Source organism: Mustela nigripes, unplaced genomic scaffold, assembly GCF_022355385.1.
Source record: "Mustela nigripes isolate SB6536 unplaced genomic scaffold, MUSNIG.SB6536 HiC_scaffold_76, whole genome shotgun sequence".
Lineage (NCBI taxonomy): Eukaryota > Metazoa > Chordata > Mammalia > Carnivora > Mustelidae > Mustela > Mustela nigripes.
Genome location: NW_026739491.1, coordinates 3600080 through 3619593, shown reverse-complemented (window position 1 = coordinate 3619593; position 19514 = coordinate 3600080). Strand labels below are relative to the sequence as shown.

The following is a 19514-nucleotide window of genomic DNA, read 5'->3' as shown; positions in this document are numbered from 1 at the left end:
AAAGATTTTATTTATTTATTTGACAGAGAGAAATCACAAGTAGACAGAGAGGGAGGCGGAGAGAGAGAGAGGGAAGCAGGCTCCCTGCTGAGCAGAGAGCCCGATGCGGGACTCGATCCCAGCACTCTGAGATCATGACCTGAGCCGAAGGCAGCGGCTCAACCCACTGAGCCACCCAGGCGCCCAAAACTTTTTCTTTTTTAAAGCAGACTTACTTTTTTGCCATCTGAATTGTTTTCAGTTTTGGAGGCAGAGCAAAGGGTGATAGAAAGGTGGGCAGTTGAAGGAGGGCTGGTGAGTGGTAGAGACAGGCAGAAGTATATAGAAAGTCTGAAAAAGGTGAACAGAGGATGAAGACCGAAACTAAGATTCCGGAAAGGTAGCTTCCTAGCTCCCAATTTCCTCATCCTGTACCAACCTGTCTTTCTCTTATTTGATGTCCTGTGATCAGTTCCTTTTTTGACACAAACTGGTTTCTAAAAAGGGAATCCTTTCTGTTTTGGAGGTTACTGATCTAAATTACAGGTCTGTCTCAAGGATGTGTGGAGCAAGGGTGACCATTAATTTGTACACTTGAGGAAGTTCAAGGCAATGTGGCCTACTTCTGGAAAGACCTGGATTCTTTTTACTCCTGATTGGAGGAAAAACCCAGCCTTGGCAGGGCCCAGATAGAGTACAGAAGGCAGATGGATGCTGGGTTCAGGAGAAGGAACTGAAAGACTAGTTGTTTTCAGTTGTCATTTGACTCTCCTTTACTGCCCCTCTGGAAACTGACAGAGGATGGGGCTCTGGCAGGAACAGCAGGTGGTCTTGGCTTGGCCCTCTGACTAAGGAGAACTGCAGACAAAGGGCCCAATAGGTAGACTGAGAGTCAATGATTTGCAACTGACAAAACTCAGATCTTTAAAAAAAAAAAAAAAAAAAAATGGGGCGCCTGGGTGGCTCAGTTGTTAGGCGTCTGCCTTCAGCTCAGGGCATGATCCCAGAGTCCTGGGATCGAGCCTCACGTTGGGATCCCTGCTCTTCTCCCTCTGTCACTCCCCCTGCTTGTGTTCCCTTTCTCACTGTGTCTCTGTCAAATAAATAAAATCTTAAAAAAAAACAAAACAAAACAAAACACAAAACCTCAGATCTTATTTCATTTTAAAATTCTGCTTCTGGTAACCTGGCTTTAGACTTGAAGAATAAGGACATGGATGAATCCCACCCAGAACTAGGCTCTAGTTCAAATGCTGCTTTCTTAAAGTAACAATATTTGTATTATATTCATGTGAGGAAAATGGTACAAACCTATTAGTGATCCGTTGGTAGCCAGTGGCTTTTAAGAATATCCAGTAGTATGTGCGCCTGAGTGGCTCTGTCAGTTGAGCTTCTGCCTTCAGCTCAGGTCATGATCCCAGGGTCCTGGGAACGGGCCCCACATCAGGCTCCTTGCTCTTCGGGGAGCCTGCTTCTCCCTCTCCCTTTGCCTGCCACTCCCCTGCTTGTGTGCATGCATGCTCTTTCTATCTCTCTCTCTCAAATAAATAAAATCTTTGGGGGAAAAAAAAAATCCAGTGATTGGGAGTACCTGGGTAGCTCAGTTGGTTAAGCCTCTGCCTTTGGCTCAGGTCACGATACCAGAGTTCTGGGATCGAATCCCACATCAAACTCTGTTCAGCGGGAAGTCTGCTTCTCCTACTCCATCTGCCCTTCCCCCTGCACAAGCGTTCTCTCCCTCCCTCTCTTTCCGCTCTCTCAAATAAATCTTAAAAGAGAATAATACCCAGTGATTGAAAAATAGTCAATTTTGGCATGAACAAATTGAATATATATTCAGGTGAGGGTTGTTTTTTCTTTATTTTTTTTCCTAAGATAAATGAGATTATTTTACTCTTTATAGGAAGTAAATGAAGGAATTCAAGCTCTCTCAAATAGTGAGGAGGAGAAGAAAGGGGTGGCAGCATCACTGCTTGCTCCTTTGTTGCCTGAGGGAATAAAAGAGGAAGAAGAGAGATGGAGAAGAAAAGTAATTTGTAAAGAAGCGGAACCTGTCACAGAAGTGAAAGAAACCAGTACCACAGCAGAAGAAGCAGCAACGATAGTAAAACCACAGGAGATTACATTGGACAACATGGAAGACCCTTCTCAGGAGGATCTTTGCAGTGTTGTTCAGTCTGGAGAAAGTGAGGAAGAAGAGGAACAAGATACCCTTGAGCTGGAGCTTGTTTTGGAAAGAAAAAAAGTAAGGTTTTGAAGCTTTTGTTAGATGCTTTTTCTCTCTTCTGTTGGATTCTGGGATCATTGTGCTCAGTTTACTGCCATTACTGGGATTTTGTTACCTTTACATCTAGCGATGTTTAAGCTTGTGCAATTAAAATTTGAACTGTGGAGTTTTAGTTCTTTTGGTTCCTGATGGTGCTTTTGATACTTGATAGCTAATAAAAACTGATACTCTCTGATTTAAAGATAGCTGGATATAGTGAATAATATCTTTTATTTTGCTTCCTAACAAATTAGCATTGTAAATTCTTGGTGGTAACTTGGTTTTAACCCCATGATTAAAGCACAGGTTGACTTCCAGTGATCACCCATGGAATTGTTCACATAGTTAAATGGGCTTTATAAGATTAAGAGGAACCAATAATTTCATGTGCTTTCCTTTCAAGAAAGATGGTCCACAGGAAATTTTCCTGATTGAGAAATTGGTTTTTGCCTATTTTCTGCCCTGATTTTTCTTGGAACAGTTTCATGTACTACTTTGAGTATGAAGTAAAATCTTAATGGGTGTTGTAACAGGAATATCTTCTTTTTTTTTTTTTTTTTTTTTTTTAAAGATTTTATTTATTTATTTGACAGAGAGAGATCACAAGTAGGCAGAGAGGCAGGCAGGGAGAGGAGGAAGCAGTCTCCCCGCTGAGCAGAGAGCCCGATGCGGGACTCGATCCCAGGACCCTGAGATCATGACCCGAGCCGAAGGCAGCGGCCCAACCCACTGAGCCACCCAGGCGCCCAGGAATATCTTCTTGAAGCTTTCCCCATTTTGAAAAATTTGAAGCTATGGAGAGGGACAAGCTAAGTTAGACTGTATCTGTTATGTTCATATATTGGAGAATTTGTCTCTTAGTGGATCTCTGGGACCTATCCCATTCAAATGGATGTTTTTTAACTACAATCATGAATAAGCATTTAGTGGATACTAATAAAAAATACGAGGATAATGCTTGGTTCTGATGGAAAATGTATTAAGAAACACTTCCTGTTTTCAAAGCATTTTAATTCTCATAATATGTGGTTATCATTCTTGATATTCACAAATGCTTAAATGTTGGTAAACAGCTAATGACACTCTTAACTTTGTTGTCCTGTTCCTCTTAGGCAGAGCTACGAGCCTTGGAGGAAGGAGATGGTAGTGTGTCAGGGTCTAGTCCGTGTTCTGACATCAGCCAGCCAGCATCTCAGGATGGAATGCGTAGACTTATGTCTAAAAGGGGGAAATGGAAGATGTTTGTTCGAGCTACAAGTCCAGAATCTACCAGTCGGAGTTCTAGCAAAACTGGGCGAGAGACTCCAGAAAATGGAGAAACTGGTAATTCATGTTTTACTTTAAACATTGAGTTGAAAGATACAGAGTTGAAAGGTGTAGAGGGAGGGTGCCTGGGTGGCTCAGTTAAGTGTCAGCCTTTGGCTTGGGTCATGATCCCAGAGTCCTGGAATAGAGCTCCAGATCCGGGTTCCTGCTCAGGGGGGAAGCCTGCTTCTCCCTCTCCCACTCCGCTGCTTGTGTTCCCTCTCTCGCTGTCTCTCTTTCTCTCAAATAAATAAAATCTTTAAAAAAAAAAAAAAAAGGTACAGTGGGAAAATCCTTTCCCTTTTTTGGTTCTCTCTTAAGCAAAAAGGAGGTAACACTTAATCCTTTCGTGGAAGTGCTGGAAAGGAAGCTTTCCTTTCACATCTTTTTCTATCCACCTCTAGTGGAGGAGTAAGAGTTAAGAGTTGCCATCCATTGGGTTGTAGATTCACTACTGATTGTGGGGGACTACCTCTCCCTCAAAAGAAAAGCAGGGCTGATTCCACCCTTCTTTAAAAAAAAAAAAAAAAAAAGATTTTATTTATTTATTTGGTGGAGAAATCACAAGTAGGGTGAGGAGGAAGCAGACTCCCTTCTGAGCAGAGAGCCCAATGTGGGACTTGATCCTAGGACCCTGAGATCATGACCTGAGCCAAAGGCAGAGGCTTAACCCACTGAGCCACCCTGGTGCCCCGGACTACCCTTTTTAAAGAAATTCTGCTATAGTAGTTTTTTTTTAAAAAAGATTTATTTATTTATTTATTTGACAGATGACAAGTAGGCAGAGAGGCAGGCAGAGAGAGAGAAGTGGAAGCAGGCTCCCTGCTGAGCAGAGAGCCCGATGCAGGGCTCGATTCCAGGACCCTGAAATCATGATCCGAGCCGATGGCAGAGGCTTTAACCCACTGAGCCACCCAGGTGCCCCTGCTATAGTAGTTTTGATCTGTATTAAGCCCATGGGCTCTCCTTAGCTCACTATTTACAGTTGGTAAGTAAGGCTGGCAGGGACCACCTGTGGCAAGTGCAGTGTCGTCTGTGTTCTCTCTCTGTATACAAGTTGCCTAGCCTCTGGTTAGTTTTTAGATGGATTGGTCCTTTCATGAGGACATAGCTTATCTCTGTGCACGGTAATGTAGAAGACACCCTGCTGTGGCTTCTGTCTGTTATCAGAGCTAATATTTTGCGGTGCCTGGCTGGCTCAGTTGGTTAAACATCTGCCTTCTGCTGGGATCATGATCCCAGGGTGCTGGAATCAAGCCCCAAATGGGGCTCCTAGCTCAGTGGGGGGCCTACTTCTCCCTCTCCCTCTCTCCGGGTTGTACTTTGTCTCTCTCACAAATAAATAAATGAAATATTAAAAAAAATAAAAGTAAAACCTTTAATATCTTAATCTCCATTTGGCCTTAATTCTGTAGTGGAAAATTAGCAATAAGATTTGTGTACCAAACCTTAGTTATGTGTACCTAACAGAAGATCCTTTATACCTATGGTTAAAAAACTACGAATAAAAAACACAGTAATAAGTAAATGCAAACAACCTTGTTTGAATTTTCCCTTTTCAATCAGCAATATAGAAGAATAGGAAGTAAGAATCTAAAAGACCCCCTTCGTCTTTTCCCTAATGCTCATTCCCTACCCCTGAAGTCTATTCTCTGTCCTTTACTCTCCTCCAGAAATGGACATTTTCATTGTGTTTATGTTTAACTCCTTAAAATAATGTTGCATTTGTATTGTCCAGTAATAGCTAAAGCCATTCAGATGTCCCAAGATGGAATGGATAAATTCTTTTGTGTTAATATTCAAACAATGAATCATGGAACGCTACATTAAAAACTAATGATGTACTATACAGTGACTAACATAACATAATAAAAATAATTTATTTATTTGAGAAAGCACGAACAGAGAATGGGTGGGCAGAGGGATAGGGAGCCCGATGTAGGGCTTGATCCTAAGAACCTGGAGTCATGACCTGCACCAAAGGAAGGTGCCCAACCAGTTGAGCCACCCAGGTACCCATTCCAATATATTCTTGCAATTGAATACTAAACAGCTGTGAAATATGAATAATCTACAGTTAATATGGAACAGCATGATTCTAAGAAACAGTAATGTTGAATTTAAAAAGCTACAGGAAAAAAAAAAGCTACAGGAGAATATGTAATGTTAACATTGTGTTTATGTAAGTTGGAAAATAGGCAAAAATACTGTGCTTAAAGACCTATCCATGATGAAACTAAAGGAAGGTACTTAACCATTGCAGTAGAGATTATGTCTGGTGTGGACATGATAGCAGAGGTACTGTGAACTTCAGAAGTACCAGTGATAGTCTGCCGTAATGCTGGGTTGTAGTCACTTGAGTGCTTACTTCATTCTTTATGTTTATTATAATACTTAACAATAAAAGCAGTGCTGTAATAAACATTTTGGTGTATATATATCTTTATGTAGATTTAGTGTCATATGGTGTAGATTCCTAGAGATACATTGTTAGACTGGTACTAGGAGATTCTTAGAGATACATTGCTAGGTTAAGGGGTATGTACATTTTAATTTGATAGATCCTAATTGCCTTCTAATACATTCTAGTGTTAGGGGTGTCTGGGTGGTTATTGGTTGGGCATCTGACTTCGGATCAGGTGATCTTGGGGTCCTGGGATGGAGCCCCTCATTGGGCGTCCTAATCAGTGTGGAGTCTGCTTTTCCCTGTCTCTCTGCCCCTTCACCTGCTCAGTGCTCTCTTTCTCTCTCAAATAAAATCTTAGAAATACGTATATATTGTAGTCTTAGAGTTCTTGTGGTGGTATCAATTGTTAAATTCTTCTACCTACCACCAAATGTAAGGTGTCTAATGAATTATATACTAATAAGTGGGAGAAGCTGGTTTCAGTTTGAAAATGCAGGAATATTAGTGATAAAGAACAAGGTCATTATATGATGAGGTTATGTACTTAGGATAAACTTGTAGGCTGATAAAAGCTGTTGAAGGTGATATTAAAAATCACATTACTTCTTCAGATCAAGGATTAATCAGAGTCAAGAAAAACCTTTAATTTGGTTATTTTCCTTTAAAAATGACTGACAGACTCACGACAGACTGATTTACATTGTATATGTGGATTAGTTTGGTAAGTGGTAAGCAAACGTCCAGAGTTCATATCTGTTACTCCATTTAAGTTGATGGTAAGCCTCTTCTCTATTGAAGATTCCCACTAACAGACATCACTAACCAGAAGAGTAGGTGGGTCCAATAAAGGTTGTCCGCAGGTCTTAACCAGTTCAGAAGTAAGATTATTAGGTAGTTTAAAATTAATTAAATTAAATTAATCTATTCTGATTTTGAAAGCCTTTTTTTCAAAACCCAATTCATAAAGAATCTTTATATATCCTAGGTTTGGTATGTAGCCTTAAAAAGTAATTAAAGCATTCTGGAATAGAAGATTAGAAAAAGTAAACAGAGAAAGGAGAAAGGAGAAGCAGAGACTACAGGCTAATGTAAACAAATTAAGTGTTATTTATAGACTTTAAGAAAGGTGATTGTAGGGGTGGCTGCGTGGGTTAAGCCTCTGGGCTTAACCCTGGGATTGAGCCCCACATCGGGCTCTCTGCTCAGCAAGGAGCCTGCTCTCCCCTCTCCCCCCACCCCCGCCTGCCTTGCCTCACTGCCTACTTGTGATCTTTCTCTATCAAATAAATTAATAAAAATCTTAAAAAAAAAAGGTGATGATAAAGGATAAAGTTTTTTGGTTTTATAAAGACAGTAGGTAGATAAATCATTAGGGTTTCTTTAAAGAAAGAAAACAGGCAAAGGAAAAAGTAACTTTTTACATATACCTCTGCTACAGGGATAAGAAAATATATATGGGATACTATGTTAGTATCTGTCCTTCAATTTCACATGGTTTCTTTTGTAGTAACTGGTGCTGACACTTCAGAAAAAACAGATGAGAATTCAGACAAAGAGATGGAAGTGGAAGAATCTCCAGAAAAGATAAAAGCACAAACAGCGCCTAAAGAAGAAGAACAGGATTTGAAAGTATGTATATTACTTAATATGGTCTGACCTACAATTTTTTTTTTTTTAAAGATTTTATTTATTTGAGAGAGAGAGAGAAAACATGAGAAGGGAGAGGGTCAAAGGGAGAAGCAGACTCTCTGCCTAGCAGGGAGCCAGACGCAGGACTTGATCCTGGAACTCCAGGATCATGACCTGAGCTGAAGGCAGTTGCTCAACCAACTGAGCCACCCAGGTGCCCCTTAAATATTTTTAAATTGGGCAACCATTAAAGTACAACCTTTATTAGCAAGTACAGTGATCTTTACCTCCATATGTAAATCATTTATGGTGGCGGAAATGTCATATTTCAGAGTGAAATACTGAATTATAAGACAGATTTGTTGCAGAGAAATTATCTATAATTCTAAATGCTTTAATTGCTTTCTTAAAAGTTAAGTCTTCATTTGAAAGCAATAACAGCTTATCAAATAAATATAGGCTTTTCTCGTTGGGAAGAACTGAAGAGCCTAAAAGTCACAAATTTAATTCCTGTGTGAACTACTTGGCCTTACACAAAGGCAGATTTGGTTCCAGTTTTATTTGAAGCCTCATATCATGAGAATTGGGACCACGTAAGTATGAGGCTCTTAAAGGTTGATATATTCGAAAAGCTATCTAGCACATTCTTTAGACCTGAAAGAGTTTATCCAGTCACTGACTAGTGTACGACCATGTGAAAGGGACTGGGAGAATTAATTTTGTTCAGTGTGTAGGTAGTAAAAGAGTTAGTAATGCATAAATGATATTTTGGACACTGTTGGGAGTTGTATCATTTAACATCTACTTATACCTGCTGAATCCTGAGTTGTCTGAGAGTATGTATACATTTAATTTCTCTAGACTTGTCATTATTTTTTGCTTGTTATGTGAATTTGTTTACTTAAATTAAAATCTTGTTTTCTCTACGTAACTTGCTTAGATGCAGCTGTGTAAGAAGGGCTGTTTCTAGGCAGACCCCTTTTTTTTAGCATATTTAAGAAAACTAAATGATTTTACATAATAAAGGAAATAACTGCGGATTCAATTTTATTTCTTCCTTTTTTTCATTTCTTGCATTGCAGTTTCAGATTGGAGAACTGGCAAATACCCTGACAAGTAAATTTGAATTCCTAGGCATTAATAGACAGTCCATCTCCAACTTTCATGTGCTGCTTCTACAAACTGAGGTAATTTAGCCATTTTTGGTTCCAGTGGGTCATAGTTGGTCATTGATTAAAATGCTGTATGTGTGAAGCATTTGTTTTACTTTATATTTTTAAAGATTTTATTTATTAGAGACCACAAATGGGGGGGGTGCAGAGGGAGAAGCAGACTCCCCGCTGAGCAGGGAGCCCAACTCTGGACTCAATCCCAGGACCCTGGGATCATGGCCTAAGCCAAAGGCAGATGCTTAACAAACTGAGCCACTCAGGTCCCCTGTCTGTCTTGTCTTAATCCTAAATTTAAAAAAATTTTTTTCTTAAACTGTCTCTCTTGAAGCTTGCAGTCTTTTTTTTTTTTTTTTTTTTTTAAGATTTTATTCATTTATTTGACAGATCACAAGTAGGCAGAGAAGGTGAAGCAGGCTCCCCGCTGAGCAGAGAGCCCAATGTGGGGCTTGGTCCAAGGACCCTGAGATCATGACCTGAGCTGAAGCAGAAGCTTAACCCACTGAGCCACCCAGGCGCCCCATAAATTAAAATTTTTAACATTGGTGCATATTTGAACCACCAACCCAGGAAATAAAACTGTGTATTAGCTAAAGCAAAACATAATTATGGAGGTAAATACGGAGATTTTATGTGTGTTGATACCACCTTCAATAGGCGTATATTTTATTTAAAAAAAAAATGTTTTGGCGGGGAACTATCTGAGTGGCTCAGTCAGTTAAGCATCCAACTCTTGATTTTGGGTCAGGTCATGATCTCACGGTGATGAGATTGAGCCCCACATTGGGCTCTGTTCAGCATCGACTCTGCTTGTCTTTCTCTTCCCCCATTTGTTCTCTCTCTCTCTCTAATAAATAAATAAACTTAAAAAAAATTTTTTTTTTAAGATGTAAGCTCTCTGCCCTTTGTGGGGCTGGAACTCAAGGCCTTGAGGTCAAGAGTCGCATGCACCACTGGCTGTGAATGGGCATATATTTTAATATAGACCCATTTTCTGACAAAATTCTATTGATAGTGATCAGATGAGGCCATGTCATGTTGAAAGACTTTGTACGTGCTGTGAGATTATAAATCTGTTAAGAAGAAAAGTTCTGGGGGTGGCTTAGTTGGTTGGGTGTCTGCCTTTGGTTCTGGGATCAAGTTTCGTATTGGGCTCCCTGTTCAGTGGGAATTCTATTCTCTTTGCGGCTCCCCTTGCTCGTGGTTGCTCGCTCTCTCTTCCCCAAGTAAATGAATAAAATCTTTAAAAAAAAAAAAAAAAAGTTCTGAGTCCTGTTTGTCCCCTGCATAGTTTACAGTGTGGCAGGTTACGATTTAGTAAGGAAGTTCTCCTGTAGGAATCTGACTTCCCTAAGGACTGAACTTTTGTTTTTGATGAAGAATATTACTGAACTGAATGAGCTATCTACCAAACAAAGGTAAAATTGCTAGGGAATTTTACTGTCCAAAGGGGGAAATAAAACTGCTACTTGTTTTCAGGTACTGGAGAGTTGACAGTGTAAAGTACTGGGGTATTGGAGTTCAGTCTCATTTTTCACAACTCTGCAGAGCAAACAAGATTTTTTATGAAACTAAGATGGTTTGTTTTTTGTTTTTGTTTCTGTTTCTTGGTGTTCTCTGTTTTTTTGTGAGAGTATAGCAGTACAGTCATGGACCAGAAAACATATCCCTTTTACTTCTGCTTCTTGACGTAACAAGAAGTCTTTAACTTATTTCTCTGTTGATTCTAGACTCGGATTGCAGACTGGAGGGAAGGGGCTCTTAATGGAAACTACCTTAAACGAAAACTTCAGGATGCAGCAGAACAACTAAAACAGTATGAAATAAACGCCACTCCTAAAGGCTGGTCCTGCCACTGGGACAGGTACGCACTCTTCTCCCCTTTTCACCTTTCACCTTTGACATCTCAGACATGATTTGTGATCACCACCACCTGACGACATGACAGCCTGTCTGGAGACTGAGAGCAGCTGCGGTTAGCGGTGCTGGGCAGGCAAAGCACCGCAAGCACTTACAGAGTCTGGGCCAGCCACACGGAGAAACAAAAAGCAATGTTTAAAGTGTTCCATGTAACGGATTTTTTCCCAAGATGGACAAAGCTGGTTTTTACTCTCCAGAGTGTTGTTGCACGGAGTAGGGCGGGCTTGGGGGTTAAGCGCATGCGAGAGCTCTGTGCGCTTTACAGGACCTCTGGAAGCAACTACTCCTGATTAACCTCGGTGAAGTTAAGGAAAGCTTCGTGCCTGAAGATGTGAATGAAGAACAAGATTACTATCTTCTGCCAGCAGGTCAGATGAAAATATTTCTTTTTATATTTGGCTTTTCTTGATTTTTTTTTCGTTATTTGAAATCTTTGCTCTTTTATTTTTCAGCTCCCAGATCCTCTCCCTCTCTTTAGCTTTCACTGTGTTTGATATCAAGAGTATGAAATGTGAATTCCACGGTCCAAGAGGGGAAGAGTCACCTTTCGCAAACTTCGTTGTTCTCTTCTTTGGAAGGGAAATTAGTGTTCTAGGATATTGAGTCCCTTCGTTAATGCAACTTGAAAGCCTGTTATGCATTGGCAAAAAAAAAAGTGTGAGAGGTGTTTTCTAAGTCATCTGTTGGAATGAGAGGGCTCAGGGCTGTATTCACAGAGCTGCTGGCAGTGCAAATAGCTTTGAATTATCGTTGGTTCTTCATTCTCAATTGTCAAAGCTCTTTGTTGCCTTTGTGAATAGCAGTCCGTTAAGAAGAGGTTCGTCCCTGTGAGAGCAGACTGCTGTCCTGGGACAGGACCGAATGGAAGTGTCTTTGTAGGAGAATGGGTCTTAAAACATGTGTTTTCTTTCTTGTAATTTAGGGATCATAGACGATATTTCTATGTAAACGAACAGTCGGGCGAGTCTCAGTGGGAGTTTCCAGATGGTGAGGAGGAGGAGGAAGAGAGCCAAGCGCAAGAAAGTAGAGACGAGACTCTTCCTAAACAGACTTCGAAAGACAAAACTGGCACTGAATCAAATTCTGCAGAATCATCGGAGAATTCCACAGGTGGGACAATTTACCCTGTACTAATTTGGAGAGAAATAACTTTTGGGGGAAAAAAATGACTTGTGTTAGTTGATACCATAAAAGAAGGAAATAAATCAAAAGTTTCTATTAAAAAATAGTGACTTGACATAAAATTGCAAGTTAATTCTGAAGAAAACTAAGGCAGTGACTACTTGGAAATCAGCATACTATTAATTTCAGACTTTGTTGAAATGTGAAATGATGAGCCAAAATATTTTGATTTTAAGAATGTCCTAGGGGTGCCTGGGTGGCTCAGTCATTAAACATCTGCCTTCGGCTCAGGTCATGATCCCCGGGTCCTGGGATCGAGCCCCTCATCAGGCTCCCCGCTCAGCAGGAAGCCTGCTTCTCCCTCTCCCACATCCCCTGCTTGTGTTCCCTCTCTCAGTGTCAAGTAAATAAATAAAATATATTTTTTAAAAAGTGTCCCATGGGTGCTCCCTTCTACTTTTAAATGGGATGCTTCCTGATTCTTGCTTCATTTAATAAAGTGAATTAGATCTTAACAACAACAACAAAAAATTGTCCCATGTCTGCAGACAAAACTGTGTATCCAGTAACAGGAATGCAAATTAATGTTAAGGAGCTAGTAGTTGAAATGTCAATATCTGCGTGGAGGTGATAATGGGGTTTTTGTTCTGCCATTCTACAGAAAGCTTAGTCTGTTGATACTGTAGCCTCATTTTTCCATTCCAGTACGTATGGTCGTATGGTCGCTAAAATGTTTTGTATGGTTGCTAAAATGTTTTGACAAAATGGCATGAAACTATGACCATTGTTTCGGATAAGCAAAATAATAGATGGGGTGCAAATTGCCAACAGTATTCTAGTATAAAATGATCAGGAGGGCTCTGAACCCATTTAAAGTTTTTATAGAGGTCTTACGTTTGTTGTATACATTTAAAAAACGGCTTTCACAGCTCCTTAGTTCTCTGAGAATCTTGAGAGCGCTGAAGAGAAGTGGCTTGATTTCTGCATTATGGAAGAAGATGCATTTTTTTTTTTCTTTCCCTCTGGATCCACTGTTCTTAGAATAACAAAAATAAGTGAATAGTGAAGCATAGTCAGTACTATGATTAGCAACCATTTTGATCTGAAAAACGGGTAGCTGTTTGTTAAAATAATAGCAAATAAAGTAGGAGTCTATGGTTTGGCTTTTAAAAGAATAAACCTTTTGTAGATAAAGACATGGAATTTGTTGGTAACTTAGGGAGTGAAGAGCTGATTTTTTTTGTCCTCTGCTTATCAAAAATGATACTTTTTATTTATTTATTTAAGATTTTATTTATTTTTTTATTTGATAGAGCAAGAGAGGGAACACAAGCAGAAGTGGGAGAGGGAGAGCCAGGCTTCTTGCCAAGCAAGGAACGTGATGGGGGCTCGATCTCAGGACCCCTGGGATCATGACTAGAGCTGAACGTAGACGCTTAATGACTGAGCCACCCAGGCACCCCTTATTTTTTAAAAAGATTTTAGTTCTTTGAGAGAGAGAGGGAGATAGCAAGAGAGGGAATACAAGCAGGGGGAGTGGGAGAGGGAGAAGCTGACTTCCTATGGAACTGGGAGCCCCATGTAGGGCTCAATCCCAGGACGCTGAGATCATAACCCAAGCCAAAGGCAGATGCTTAGTGACTGAGCCACCCAGGCACCCTGATTCTTCTGTATTTATTTGGCTCCCTGAGCCCAAACAGAAAGTTCTGATAATGTACCAAATGAAAGTGGTTGTGTTACCAAATGATTTTGTTGATTTCTTAAATAGCCTAGGGGTAATTATCAGATCACTAAATAAAAAGCCACATTTGGCTACAGTGCTAATTTTGCACATAGCAAAGGGTATTTTGATTTTACTTCGTATTTCAGAAATATATTTTCTCAAGTTAGAGTATTTTACTAACATTCTCACAAAGAGACTTTCTTTTGATCCCCCCCCCTTTCAATAGCAAAGATAGCTATGTCTCATAAGTTGGTTTTATCACTTGTTTGCTTTTTAGTAGTTAGTGAACTGAAGAGGCTTGATGTAGTTCTGGGAAGAAGACTACTCCTGAGCACTGTCTGATGTCCCTTGTATGTTGCAGAGCTGAATATTCCAGGATTACTAATTCTTTAAGTGTTCTCTGAACACCTTAGACTTAAAAGTTATTTTTTCCTTTTGTTGATAACAAACACAGTTTACCATATGGTAAAGGGAAGACTTGGAGACATTCCTGTCTGATTAAAACAAAACTAATTATGCTGTAGGAAAAAGCCACTGATAATCCTGCTTATATTCTTAAGCCTCTTTAATGAGAGCCACTAAAACTTTGATCAACTTGATTTAAGTAAAACCCAAATCTTACACTAAGGTCTTTGGGATTTGAGAGTATTTCTGATTACTAGTTTAAGCATATAAAGGTTTAATATATTCTGTTGTCATTGTCATCTCAGCAGTGGTTAAAACCATCTTTTGAGAGAAAAATTACTACATTGTTCGGAGCAAGGAAGTTTCCAAGTTCTGTTCATTTTTTAATCCTTGTTCATTGTTCAAATTTAACATCTTGTCTCCAAAGACAAGTGATATCTAAAATGTTCGTCATTTATGTTAAATTTAGCTGCTTTTCAGAAGTCCATGGAATTTTTTGTATAATAACTTCTTGCTTTAAATTGTTAAACTGTCCTCTTGGTTCAAAATACTAAGCAAAAGTTTTCTCTTTGGAGCAATACAGGAAAACAGTAAAGGAAGCCTGCCTTCAAATAAAAACAAAGATGCATAGAAAAAAGTTGTTGAAGAGCTAAAAATTTGTGTCTCCACACTGTTTTAAACTTGTAGTTTTCAAATTTAATAGTGTATAGTAAAAGCTGTGTTTACCTTTAATCTCTCCTTGAACTTTAGACTTAAATCTTACCTTAAATGGCAAAATATACCAACTGGGTTATATTTAGAAACAAAGAGAAGCAATATGCAATAGAACATCCTGGATATTCAAATGGATATTTTTAAAGTTTTTTGTGTCTAAGCTAAAGGAGATAATTATCAGTATTAAGATACAGCTTTTGTTTTGAGCAACTTAATATGGGATTCAGATATTAACCAGAAATGCTGCTTTTTTGCTGCTAAATTTATCAAGTCTAGTTTATTGCATATTTACACAAAGTTTAACTAATTCTGGTTGGCTTTGCTGGAGGTTGTAAACCACATTATTAAATTTGAACCTATATTTCCTTGAGTTGCTTTGTGTAGCAGCACATTATCATCATAAGCATATCTATATTGTATTATGCTTTTAGAAGAGAGTGTAAAATTTGACTTGCTAATTTATCTACCAGATGTTGTTGAAAGTTTAGAAGTTTGCTAAGTTATTAATTCTCAGAATTTATTTTCTTGGGTTCTGATGTGATCTTGATATTCTGTTATTACGTAATATAGTAGACTGCTTGGTCATACCTGGACTTTATTCATCTAAAAGTTAGTGTGTAAATTCTTATTAGATATGACCAAATACAAAAAAAAAAAAAAAAAAGATATGACCACTTAAAAATGTCAAATGAGGCAGTTGAAGTCTTTTAGCGGGAAAACTGCATTCTTGTTTTCTGGTGACTGTTTTTTTAGCACTCTTTTCCTTTAGTCAACTTCTCAAAATAATTACAGTGAATTTTGTGAATCATCCTTTTAAAATCTTTTACAAAAATATATTATATATCTGCTCCATAAAAACTAAAGCTGTCCTAAAAGCCAAATGGTTTATGGTGGCTTTGGTTTTACCTTGTTGAGAACCAGTGTGGTGTCTTTTGGGGCAACCAAGGTAATGGGTTTTATCCTTGTTGAGAGACTTTGGTAATAGCACCCTTATTTAATCCACCTCTTTTGACCATGAAATATATAACAGGTGATTACATTTGGATCTCTACTCTGTGAGAAGTGAGATTTATCTAGCTGTGATTTCTAAAGCTCGTAGACCTCTGTCATTTCACCAGGACTTCTTGGTAAAATAGCACTAGACTAGGAGTCAGACCTGGCCACTGAGCGCTGTATGATCCTAGGCAATCATTTTCCTCCTGGGTTTCATTACCTTTGAAATGAGAGAGTTGAACTAGATGATTTCTCATGTCTCTTCTACTCCTAAATTCTATGATTTTTAGGGAGAAAATTCCCTTCAGCATTCCTGGGATATATATCTAATAGTCCCATATATTGTGAAACTTCCCTATTGACGATAAAGAGGGATGGGGAAGGCTACAAGTAAGTATATCCTCCTATTTTCTTTAACCCTTAAAGCTTTTCCCAGGAGAGAAAGGAAAAGAATTAACTGGCTTTTGCAGAATTTGAGAACTGATTCTGCAGCTTTTTACTTATAATTTCTTTTTAACTCAGACTCCAGCTTCAATTTCACATCCTTTGGGTCTTCAAACACCTTTTTCATGTGTGCCTTCGTTATCATGTACCTTGAAGATTTGTTGTTCTAAATTTCCCTTTTCTCATTACAAAAAAATTGCCCTTTTTGATTTGTGTTGCTGTGATTCAGCAAGTGTAACTCATTAAAAGGTGCAAAGGAATGATAAAGTTGACAAAGAGCACCTTGCAGATGGATTTTTAAAACCTAGTAACTCAAATTAATTAAAATAAGTAGAATTCAGAACAGTTGCTTTGAATGAGTGCTTCTCTGGGTCATTCCCAATCAGTCATCTAGCTCGCTTAAAAATAAAATAACATGGAATCAGCATTGTAAATGCACATTATTCATTCCCCTCTTCGTTTCTGAAGTAAAAAAGACCCAGAGTGTTTCTTCTAGTTGTATATGTTGAAACTGTGAATGTTTGAAATAAGAAACATCAGGGTCAGATGACCAGATTGCTCATTGAGTTGATGTGGTATGCTTCATTTATTCATCCATAAATCTGGACCCAAAGAACAAAACTAGTATATAATATTGCTGGGGCAAGTACTAACTGGGAGGTGCATAAATTCATCTTTCCATTGTAGTCATTTTTGAACTGAATTGCTTAATATTTCAGTGACCTCACTGTAGAGTAGATGCCTGTGGGTCTGATTTTGTCTCACTAGTCACTTGAACATTGGTGCGAATGTAAGCCACAGAGTTTTTGTCTTGCCTTTGCCCTGACTCCTGTTTGTTTTTGTAGGTTCTCTTTGTAAAGAGTCCTTTTCTGGCCAAGTTTCTTCTTCATCACTCATGCCACTTACTCCATTTTGGACCCTCCTTCAGTCAAATGTGCCTGTGCTTCAACCTCCATTACCTTTGGAAATGCCACCACCTCCACCTCCGCCCCCAGAATCCCCTCCTCCCCCTCCCCCGCCCCCTCCTCCTGTAGAAGATGGTGAGATCCAGGAGGTAGAGATGGAGGATGAGGGAAGCGAGGAGCCTCCTGCCCCAGGAACAGAGGAGGATACTCCATTGAAACCTTCGACACAAACCACAGTTGTAACTAGCCAGGTGAGAAGTACTGTTTGGCATTCTGAAGAGTTTCTGGGGACTGGGGCATGATTTGACACCATGTTTTGTTTTAGAAGAGGACGTTTAATCAGAACTTTCAGCCACTAACTAGATTTCTCTTTGTTTCAGAGTTCAGTTGACTCTACTGTCTCAAGTTCACCTTCCACTAAAGCAGTAAAAAGAAAAGCTACAGAAATTAGTACTGCAGTAGTTCAGAGATCAGCTACCATTGGTAGTTCTCCGGTACTCTACAGCCAGTCAGCTATAGCTGCAGGTAAACCTTGTGATTAAAATGTTTTCCTTAGTGTGTTATATCTTTGTTTTCAGGATTGGATGTCAGGTAAAGGCTTTTCACTTCATTATTTTGTTTATATAGATGCCACACCCAGTGTGGAGCCCAGTGTGGGGCTTCAACTCAACAACCTTGAGATCAAGAGTCCAACACTTAACCACTGAGCTACCCACGCAACCCAAAGTCTTCATTTTAAAAACTCTTTCTAGGGGTACCTGGGTGGCTTGGTCATTAAGCGGCTGCCTTCAGCTCAGGTCATGATCCTGGTGTCCTGGGATCAACCCCCGCATCAGGCTCCTTGCTCAGTGGGAGGCCTGCTTCTCCCTCTCTCACTCCCCCTGCGTGTGTTCCCTCTCTCGCTGAGTCTCTGTCAAATAAATAAAATCTTTAAAACTAAAAAACAAAAACAAAAATCTCTTTCTGTATATTTCTTCTAGTTACGGAAAACTATTGTGTATCCTTCCAGATTGTTTTCTGTGCACTTATATGACTTTAGTAATTTTGATGTTTAAGTACCGTACTGTGGGGGTGCCTGGCTGGCTTATTTGGTAGAGCATGCAACTCTTGAACTCAGGATCAAGAGTCAGTCTATCTATTTATCTATTTATTTATTTTGAAGATTTTATTTATTTGTCAGAGCACAAGCAGGGGGAGCAGCAGGCAGAGAGAGAAGCAGGCTCCCAGCTGAGCAAGGAGCCCAGTGTGGGACTCAATCCCAGGATGCTGGGATCATGACCTCACCCAAAGGCCAGCGCTTAACTGCCTGAGCCACCCAGGTGCTCCTGTGGCTATATATATATATATACAAAATCTATATATATATATGTGTGTGTGTGTGTATATATACACACACACATATATTTTAAGATTTATTTAGTTGAGAGTTGGGGAGGAGGAGAGTGAAAGAAATCCTCAGGCAGACTCCCTGCTTGAGTGTGGAGCCCAGTGCAGGCCTTGATCTCACCTTCCAGAGATTATGACCTGACTCAGACATTTAACCAACTGAGTCACCCAGGTGCCCTATGGCTATATTTTTTGAGGAAAAGGTGTACTGACATTTCATGGTGATCTAACCCCCAGTTCTCTTTTCTGTCTTTTCCTCGTTTTTGCTTGTCACAATATCCTTCTTACAGTCTTGTTTTATGTTTTCTGTGTTAGGTCACCAGGCAGCAGGGATTGGACACCAGTCTGCAGGGATTGGACACCAGGCACTATCAGTTAGCCATCCAGCAACAGGAATGGGTCATCAGGCCAGAGGAATGAGCCTGCAGTCAAATTACCTAGGACTGGCATCAGCTTCTGCAATTATGAGCTACACGGAATGTTCTGTCCCAATGGCAGTGACTGCTCCCACACTGCAGCCAGTCCAAGCCCGAGGTGCTGTGCCTACCACTGCCATTATTGAACCACCACCACCTCCTCCTCCTCCTCCTCCTCCACCACCACCACCAGCTCCCAAAGTGCCACCACCTGAGAAGACCAAAAAAGGAAAGAAAGATAAGGTAGAGTAAATCTAAGTTTCTATTTTAAAAATATTTTAGGGTACTTAGGTGGCTCAGTTGGGTGACTGCCTTTTGCTTGGGTCATGATCCTGGAGTCCTAGGATCAAGTCCCGACTCAGGCTCCCTGCTCAGCAGGGAGTCTGCTTCTCCCTCCAACCCTTTCCCCTCTCATGCTGTCTGTCTCTCTCTCAAACAAAATTTAAAAAAAAAAAATTTTTTTTTTAGAGCACCTAGGTGGCCCAGTCAGTTAAACATCTGCCTTCAGGTCATGACGCTCAACTGACTGAGCCACCCAGGTGCCCCACAATTCTATTTTTTTACATCCATTCTGGCAGTATGGGACTTTTAATTGGAGAATTTTGTTTAGATCAGTAAATGACAAATTTATTATCAGTAGTGACTAAAAGGGGAGGACCTACTACTACCATTTTGTTACCTGTTTTCTGTAGATATCTTATAAAGCTTTTTATCCTCATTTCTTCTCTAAT

At 39.7% G+C, this 19514-nt stretch overlaps 1 protein-coding gene across 1 annotated transcript in view; it reads left to right on the top strand.

The window, feature by feature from the left end:
• LOC132008266 (formin-binding protein 4) overlaps positions 1–19514 on the top strand; it is a 41039-nt gene that overhangs the window by 9649 nt on the left and 11876 nt on the right. The window contains exons 7-15 of the mRNA XM_059386806.1: positions 1883–2224; positions 3358–3568; positions 7465–7586; positions 8669–8773; positions 10486–10619; positions 11598–11785; positions 16922–17232; positions 17362–17506; positions 18683–19026. Of these exons, the coding sequence (XP_059242789.1) occupies positions 1883–2224; positions 3358–3568; positions 7465–7586; positions 8669–8773; positions 10486–10619; positions 11598–11785; positions 16922–17232; positions 17362–17506; positions 18683–19026 (1902 nt within the window). The remainder of the gene's footprint in view (positions 1–1882; positions 2225–3357; positions 3569–7464; positions 7587–8668; positions 8774–10485; positions 10620–11597; positions 11786–16921; positions 17233–17361; positions 17507–18682; positions 19027–19514) is intronic.